Source organism: Rhinopithecus bieti, unplaced genomic scaffold (genome assembly GCF_001698545.2).
Source record: "Rhinopithecus bieti isolate Rb0 unplaced genomic scaffold, ASM169854v2 scaffold_13248, whole genome shotgun sequence".
Lineage (NCBI taxonomy): Eukaryota > Metazoa > Chordata > Mammalia > Primates > Cercopithecidae > Rhinopithecus > Rhinopithecus bieti.
Genome location: NW_016807336.1, coordinates 39,115 through 48,309, shown reverse-complemented (window position 1 = coordinate 48,309; position 9,195 = coordinate 39,115). Strand labels below are relative to the sequence as shown.

Here is a 9,195-nt window from a genome sequence, read left to right as displayed (position 1 = left end):
AAAAAAAAAAAAAAAAAAAACAGGTCCCCTCTAGGCAGGGGAAACTCAAATGGGCACGGGTTCTTCACAGTGCAGTTATGTGGGTTAAAATGGGCAGAGGACTGCAGAAAACCATCAGAAAAGGGGATGCCTCTATTTTTCAAAGAAGGAAAACAAACAATAAAGTGCTGATGTAGCCATTCTAGATATAGCTGCTTCAATAGTCAAGAAAAGGTTAGCCAGGATTCCTCCCCACTTTTCATCTCACAAATCCACAGGTTTGGACCTCTTTCAAGGAGGCAGAGGAGACAGGTCAGGGCTTCATGCTTCCCTAGGCCAGTTTTAGGCTGTCTGAAAGGTTCCAGTTAATTGGGGAACATCTGTATGATGGATGTAGCTACCCCAGCCAGACAGATTCATGCATGGCTGGCAGGAGAGAGGCTTAAGGCCAGTACAGTAGTTCCCAAAACTTCAGTCACCCACAGACCACCCTTATGATTTTTGCCCTGTCCCAGAACGAGGTACCTGTACTGTTTATTTTTATTTATTTATTTATTTATTTTTTTGGAGACATAGTCTCACTCTGTCACCCAGGCTGGAATGCAGTGGTGTGATCTCGGCTCACTGCAGCCTCTGCCTCCTGGGTTCAAGTGATTTTCCTGCCTCAACCTCCAGAGTAGCTGGGATTACAGGCATGCACCACCACTCCTGGCTGATTTTTGTATTTTTAGTAGAGACAAGATTATGCCATGTTGGCCAAGCTGGCTTCAAACTCCTGTCCTCAAGTGATCCACCCAACGTCGGCCTCCCAAAGTGCTGGGATTATAGGCGTGAGCCACTGTACCCAGTCGCTGGTATTTTTAAAAATATTTTTCTTTAGTAGCCAGGCATGGAGGCAGGTGCCTGAAGTCCTAGCTACTCAGGAGACTGAGGTGAGAGAATTGCTTGAGCCCAGGAGTTTGAGGCTGCAGTGAACTATGATCGTGCCACTGCACTCCAGCTTGGGCGGCAGAGCAAAACCTTGTCACTTTAAAAAAAAAGTTTTGCTTTAAATCAGACTTAAGTTGATCCTCTATTATTTTTCCCATAGCCTCTTCCTAAGCAGTGATATCTGTGAAATCTCAAATAATCCTATTTTTTTCAACTATACAACTCTTAAACATATTTCCCTGAATCCCCGATACTATCTAAAATTGTGGCAAGTCCATTAAAATTCTCATACCCTGCTTGGAGGAACTCTGTTGAAATGCAGTTACGGCCGGGCGCGGTGGCTCAAGCCTGTAATCCCAGCACTTTGGGATGCCGAGGCGGGCGGATCACGAGGTCAGGAAATCGAGACCATCCTGGCTAACATGGTGAAACCCCGTCTCTACTAAAAAGTACAAAAAACTAGCCGGGCGAGGTGGTGGGAGCCTGTAGTCCCAGCTACTCGGGAGGCTCAGGCAGGAGAATGGCGTGAACCCGGGAGGCGGAGCTTGCAGTGAGCTGAGATTCGGCCACTGCACTCCAGCTTGGGCGACAGAGCGAGACTCCGTCTCAAAAAAAAAACCGAAATGCAGTCTACTACAAAGAAATGACAGCAGCCTCCTTTTCTGAATCTTCCCATCTGTAATAGAATTAAAACATGGGGAAGGGGAGGGCCGGGGCATTGCTATGTTCCAAGAGGTATAAAAAAGGTTGAGAGACTCTTCGCTGACATGTTTTGAGATGCTGATCTTTCTGTACTTCCAGTGAGGGACAGAGATAGAGAGATGATTGATAGATAGATAGATAGATAGATAGATAGATAGATAGATAGATAGATAGATATAGATGATAGATAAATAGATAGATGATAAATAGATAGAGATAGGTAGATAGAGTTAGAGGTATGATAGATGATAGACAGATGATAGTTAGATAGATAGATAGATAGATAGATAGATAGATAGATAGATAGATAGAGATAGATGGGTAGATAATAAATAGATAGAGAGCTGTCACCAGATTTTTCTCTCTAATCCTCCTCCTTCTGGCTTGGCAGATCTTCCCTGGGGCTGAGGGATGGCCTCTGCCCAAGTACCTGGGCTCCTGTGGCAGATTCCTCGTCAGCACCAGCACCAGACCGCTGCAGGAATTCTATGGTGCACCCCCAGATCAGGCAGCCGACCTTGCCTACCAGCTCCTGGGTGTCCTGGAGTCTCTGAGGAGCAACGATTTGAACTATTTCTTCTACTTCACCCATATTGATGCAGGCATGTTCGGCGTCTTTAACAACGGGCATCTGTTCATCCGGGATGCCAGTGCAGTGGGTGTCATCGACAAGCAGGAAGGTACTCAGCATGGGCCTGGCTGAACAGCTGTCAGAGGGGAAGTCAGGGTGACAGGAGCTAGGGAAGGGTGGGTCAGGGGTCACACTATTGGGCCTTTCCCATCTCCGCGTGTCACAGTGAGAGCCACTCAAGTTCAGAGAATGTTAGATTTCATGTAAAATGTCCCTCACTCCTATTTGAATTTCTACTCCAACTCCATCTCCAAAGGGGAAGTGGATTTGACCTTGTCCATGAGAAGCATTGTGCATAGTGGCACAGCCCCCAGCTGCACCCTCCCAGGGCAGTGCTGTTGTGCAGTTGGGTCTATGTGGCCCAGGGACCTGCCTTGACCCTCCTCTCTCTCTCTCTCTCTCTCTCTCTTTCTCTCTCTCTCTCTTTCACTCTCTCTCTCCTCTTTCTCTCTCTCGCTCTCTCTCTCTCACACACACACACACACACACACACACAACTTTTGGGTCCATCTCCCTCTCAGAGTCTTTCTCATCAGATGCTTTTACCCGATATCTAAAACTTAAATATCAGGTTGATTTACTGGTATATTTTGCAATCCATTTTGGCACAATTGCTCTGTATAAAGTTTTCAAAGCAAAAAAGCATGGAACCGAATGAGGCGGATGACTGAATTGTGTTTCTCACTATGTATAAAGTGTCATTCAGGGTTCTAGAACCCTTCGAACACCCTAATCTCTAATGCTGACCAAATTTTCTGAGCCCAATAAGAGGACAAAGGATTTTTTTCTGATTTCTGATTTTGTTTGTATGCAAAAGCTTACAAAAATAGACAAATTAAACCACACTTATTTATTTCCTGATTTGCCTTTATTAAGAAGAATCAAATCAGAAGAAATGAGGCTGATTCCAGAATATTCCAGATATGTAAATCATGAAACATCATTCACACTACAACTCAGTGAATACATATTTGGGATTACTTGCTTTTTCTCCTAACTTTGCATTTAATTTTGTTTTCGTTTTGTTTTTTTTGAGACAGTCTCACTCTGTCGCCCAGGCTGGAGTACAGTCGTGCAATCTTGGCTCCCTGCAACCTCCGCTTGCTGGGTTCAAGCGATTCTCCTGCCTCAGCCTCCTCAGTAGCTGGAATTACAGGCGCCTGTCACCACACCCGGTTAATTTTTGTATTTTTAGTAGAGGTGGGGTTTCGCCATGTTGGCCAGGCTGTTCTCGAACTCCTGACCTCAGGTGATCTGCCCATCTCAGCCTCCCAAAGTGCTGGGATTACAGGTGTGAGCCACCGCGTTTGGCCCTCACTTTGCATTTTAAAGGCGCAAATGAAACCAGTCCCAATAATTTCCTGAGTTCCCTAATTTAGTAATAATAATGAGAGTCTAACAATATGGATGTGATCCCTACAATTACCAGCCTAACTTCTGGTGGGGGTAAGTGGGTTTTCCGTGCCCAGGCCTCACTATTGTAGCAAAGTGGATTCCTTCCATGTGGTTCTCAAAAGGAGCCACTATGTCCCTGAGTCCTAAATCTCCTGGTGACAGGGAAATGCTAGGAGACTGTACTAGATCACCCAGTAATTTTTTTTTTTTTAGATGGCGTCTCGCTCTTTTGCCCAGGCTGGAGTGCAGTGGTGCAATCTCGGCTCCCTGTGACCTCCGCCTGCCGGGTTCAATGTTTCTCCAGCCTCAGCCTCCTGAGTAGCTGGGATCACAGATGTGCGCCACCACATCCGACTAATTTTTGTATTTTTAGTAGAGACAAGGTTGCACCATATCAGCCAGGCTGGTTTCGAACTCCTGACCTCAAGTGATCTGCCCACCTCGGCCTCCCAAAGTGCTGGGATTACAGGCGTGAGCCACCATGCCCAGCCTCACCCAGCAATTCTAATTAGTGTTGCCCTCCCTCAAGGAGCACAGGTGGCAGGGTGTATAATATTTCCCATTTCTTTTCTAGGCAGCCAAGAAGCCACCAGAGCAGGAGAGAATAAAGACATTTTTAGCTGCCTGGTTTCCGGCTGCCAAGTCCAGCTGCCCTCCTGTGAAAGTGTCTCTGAGAAGCAGAGCCTGGTGCTGGTGTGTCAGAAGTTGCTGCCTCGACTTCTCCAGGGGAGGTTCCCCTCACCAGTGCAAGACGACATAGACTCCGCTCTTGCTCAGTGTGGGGACAGCACCCGCCCAGACCCAGAAGTCCTTGGGGCCGCCAGCTGGCTGAAAGACATCTTGAGGCCCCTGAGAACCTGTGACTCTAGATTTGCCTATCGTTACCCAGATTGCAAATATAACGATAAATTCTGAAGGGCTGGTGTCTAGCTGGCCTTGGGGACAACACGCTTGGCTCTCCATTCCCCCAGTCGGGTTGCTGCAAGGTTGAAAGAAGCAGCACTTTTTTAAAGATGAGAAGAAAGGGACATTTATTTCTCAGGGACTGAGAGGGGAGTTGTGAGATACCATGTGGCTGTCTCTGCTGGCTGGGACATCCTGGCAAAGCCCAGGGTGGGCATCGGAAGAACTGGGTATGGACGCTCACTCAATGTCTTTGAGCCTCAGTTTCCTCTATTCTCCACCAGACTCTCCTGAGTGTGAAAGAAGACAGAGATGGAACCACCATTGAGCGTATATCCCAAGCATGGGTCTTGGGACACATGCTCACCACCTCCATCCCAGATGGTTACAAAGTGTGTTCTGGAAAAGCACAGAGGCGGGGAGCATGAGAAAGAACCATGCAGATCAGGAGGCTGGAGTGGAGGGAAGGCAAGGGAAAGACAGGCTCCCTGCCGATACCACTTTACACTCAGACAAGAGGGGCCCCCTTCCTGCTCCCTATGGCTCTGCCTCACTCCCCACACCATCACAGGATGAGGAGACTGCAGGCCAAGGGGACATGCCTGCCACCGCCTAGAGCCTGGTACCTGAGGCTCCATACACCTGTGCATGGAGCTTCTCGTGGTGTGGGAAGAAGCCAGGGGTAAGAAGATAAGGGGGGCCAGTGGGGGACCAATGTGTTAGCCCAAGTCCTCCAAGAATAGGTGTCAAGATAGAGTGAACGGGACAAAGATTTGTTAGGGGAAATGCTTGTGTGAAAGGAAAGGAGGAGGGAGCGGGAGAAGACTGGGAGGACCGTTAAGTTGAGCTGCAAGTTGAGCTCCAGTGAAGGAGAGAAGGCCCGGCAGGAGTTTGCTAAGCTCAAAATCGAAGAAAGGTTCAGTAAGACTGTCAGGGTGTCCTCAAGGCAAAGGCAACCATCAGAGGAGCCCTGTGTCTCCCACAAATAGACCCCGTTAGCATCCCTGCTGCACTCAGTGGTTGGTGGAAACAGCAAAGATAGATTTCAGAGCACAGCAGCAGGGGCCCCTGGTCAGCCCCGCTCCCTAGAGCAGGAGATCTGGAGTGGGAGAACATTCTTTTTGTAGCCACAGCTGAGGCCCTGGACCAGCTCTCTCCACACCACATGCTCCAAGTTGGGACTCTAAGGAGTCTAGGAATTTTCCTTCAAACTTGACCTTACAGGTCACTCATCAGAAACATATTTTTTTCAAGGTCAATCAATAGAACATACTTTATTCAACAGTTTGTTTGTTTGCTTTTGAAATATTTAGCCACATGGTATGTAGGCTTCCATGTACTCTCTTGCCCTGGCCCCTGAAACATAAGCAGGGGGCTCTTCTGTACCTTTGCCCAGCCTCCCTGCCAGCCTTTAACCCCAGGAACCTCTCAGTCTACCTCCTCTTTTACCTCAGATTCAGGTATCTGAATCCCCTCCTTTAAAGTCAAAACAGGCTGGGCATGGTGGCTCACACCTGTAATCCCAGCACTTTGGGAGGCTGAGGCAGGTGGATCACTTGAGGTCAGGAGTTCAAGACCAGCCTGGCCAACATGGTGAAACCCCATCTCTACTAAAAAATACAAAAATTAGCCAGGTGTGGTGGTGTGTGCCTGTAATTTCAGCTACTCGGGAGGCTGAGGCAGGATAATCGCTTGAACCCAGGAGGCAGAGGTTGCTGTCAGCCAAGATCACACCACTGTACTCCAGCCTGGATGACAGAGCAAGACTCTGTCTCAAAATAAATAAACAAAAATAAAGTCAGAAGACCTGGCTTAACAGGCCTCACTGTGCAGATAAGGAAACTGAGGCCCAGGGAGGAAGAGTGATCTGCGGAGATATTTCCAGAACCCCTGCAAGCTGAGCCCCAGTGAAGGAGAGAAGGTCCGGCAGGAGCTTACTAAGCTCAAAATCGAAGAAAGGTTCAGCAAGGCTGTCAGGGTGTCCTCAAGGCAAAGGCAGCCATCAGAGGAGCCCTGTTGCTCTTAGGAGGCTCCTGTTGCCCTCCCCTTCAGCCTTCGACTTTCACCTGTGCTACCCAATTCTGGTCCCTTCACTCCCATTCAAAAATGGACTCCAGAAAAGCTTTATTTTGTGGAGTACCTGGTTCCCTTTTGGGTTTGTCTCTTGACTGCTACAGGCACTGCCCCAGGGCAACCATGACAGTGAAGATGACTGGCCAAGCTTGTGGACTGGCCAGCAAGCTTAGGCTGCCTGAGACGCTTTGAAATGGCTGCCTTCTGGCTTGGTCTGGAGGATGAAGACTGACCACCCTTTTCACCTGCACAGCCGCAGTCCCTCTCCTGCTGGCCTGACTGCAGCTGTCCTCCCAGCTGGCCCCCTGACCAGAGACCAGGAGAGAGGCCACAGCCTCCAGATCCTCCAGAGTCCCATGGAGGAAGAAGGCTTACCAGAGAGACCCTCTGATGCACGAGCCAGGCCCCAGCCCTTCTCCCTGCATCCAGCTGTGTTTCCACTGCAAAATGCCTCCACACAATGAGTGACTTTGGCGCTGTGTGGGCCAGTGCGGGGTCTTAGGTAACCCTCGAATCCCTCCACCACACATCTGTCCACCCGCACGGATTCAAGGTGAGCACTTGCCCCCTTCTCTCCTCCAGACCAGTCGCCTGAAACTCGGAGCAACATTCCTTCGAAACCATCATGTAACCCTTGGTGCTGCTGAGTCCAGACAGGAAATGCAGACCTGGGACCCACCTGTATCAGCAAAAAGAGACCTTGTGCCCCACTTGTCTGAGTCCCAGGACGGAGTAAATGAGAAAACTGGCGAGCTGTCCCCTGAGGAGCTGTTGGGAGATTGGTTTTTAGTATAAATTACAATAAAATCCTGTGTATGTGTACGGCTGTGTTCACATCCACAGTGTAAGCTGTGATATGGTTTGGAAGTTTGTCCCCTCCAAATCTCAGGTTGAAATGTGATCCCCAGCGTTGGAGGTGGGGCCTGGTGGGAGGTGATTGGGTGATGAGAGAAGTTGCCTCATGAACGACTTGGTGACCTCCCGGAGGTGATGAGTGAGTTCTCTCTGAGCTCACTCAAGATCCGGTTGTTTAAAAGAGTGTGGCACCTCCCTCCCCCACCTCTCCCTCTCTCTCACTTCCGCTCTCACCACGTGACACGCCTGCTCCCCCTTCGCCTTCCACCATGATTGGAAGCTTCCTGAGGCCCTTACCAGAAGCAGATGCCAGCCCCACACTTCCTGTACTGCCTGCAGAACCATAAACCAAAATAAAGCTCTTTTCTTTATCAATTACCCAGCCTCAGGTATTTCTTTATAGTAATACAAAAATGGCCTAATACAAGCTGGGTGCTAAGGAGAGCAGGGCAGATGTCAGGCAGGTCCTACATATGCTTAGGGGTGACTTAGAAATAGTTCCCCAGCTAGTGGCTTTTCCTGGGTTCAGGAGATCTCAGAGTCCTTTTCTCATACACCTTCACAACAGACCAAATGTTCTTGTCAACATGCCTGAAGACCACAGGTCCCACTCAGCTGCCTTCACGGAACATTTCCCCCCTCCCCACAGCCACCTGCTAACCCTCCCCCACTCACCCTGTGGTGGACACAGAGCTGGGCCACCCAGCTCTCCCTTCAAGAAACAATGCTCTTCCCAGTGCGGGAGCATGGTTGACACGCAGCATGAAGCCATCAGGCCCTTCGGGCTCTGCCTCAGCCACACAGAGTGGCTTCACTAGAGGTCACACCCTTCCTAGGGCATATCTAGACCCAGTAACTAGGCATGGAGAGGTGCGAAGGCCCAGCAATTTTGGCCCATTGAGCAACAACTCTAACAGGCAATTCTCCTTCCACAACTCCCCACCAACCTGATCAAGACTTGCTTCACAGTTTAACGTCCCTCTGCCCATCCTGCTTCCTCTGCATTCTTTTTTTCTTTCTTTCTTTCTTTCTTTTTTTTTTTTTTTTTTGTGAGACAGGGTCTCATTCTGTTGCTAAGGCTGGAGTGCAGCGGCACGACCTCGGCTCATGGTAGCCTCTGCCTCCCGGGTTCAAGCAATTCTCATGCCTCAGCCTCCTGAGTAGCTGGGGTTACAGGTGTTACTCCCAGCTAATTTTTGTTTTTCGTTTGTTTGTTTGTTTGTTTGTTTGTTTGTTTTTAAGTAGAGATGGGGTTTCAACATGTTGGCCAGGCTGGTCTCAAACTCCTGGCCTCAAGTGTTCCCCATACCAACCAGAGCAGATGCTGGGAAAATGTTCTTGCTGAGGGTAATGACTGCGTTCTTTAGCCCTTTTCACTTGGAGTACTTCATACACCATACTGGCCTTACATGGGATAGAGTCACTTCCTCAGGAACTGCGCCTTCCCTTCAATAGCCAGGAGACAGGAGAGTCAACACTCCAGTGACTTCAGGCGGAAAGAAATTACGTGTTGTGTATTCTTAGTACCCCGAAATTTGATTTGAGGCGTTAGGGTATTTTTATGAATTATGTCAGCCATTGTCTTTAAGCCTGCAGGACACGCTACATAATTTGTGGCGCCTGGTGCAAAATGAAAGCGTGAGGTCCCTTGTCCAACAATTATTAAGAATCTCAAGACAAGACAGCAGAATATTAAACCAAACTCAAGCCGCCTGTGATTGCATTGG

At 48.9% G+C, this 9,195-nt stretch overlaps 1 protein-coding gene across 2 annotated transcripts in view; it reads left to right on the top strand.

The window, feature by feature from the left end:
- The window catches only part of DIPK2B (divergent protein kinase domain 2B), a 61,266-nt gene extending 53,420 nt beyond the window's left edge, over nucleotides 1-7,846 (top strand). For both annotated transcript variants that reach the window (XM_017881363.1, XM_017881362.1), the window contains 2 exons: nucleotides 2,003-2,291; nucleotides 4,212-7,846. In XM_017881363.1, coding sequence (XP_017736852.1) covers nucleotides 2,003-2,291; nucleotides 4,212-4,552 — 630 coding nt within the window. In that variant the 3' untranslated portion in view covers nucleotides 4,553-7,846. The remainder of the gene's footprint in view (nucleotides 1-2,002; nucleotides 2,292-4,211) is intronic.
- The last annotated feature ends 1,349 nt before the right edge of the window (nucleotides 7,847-9,195 follow it).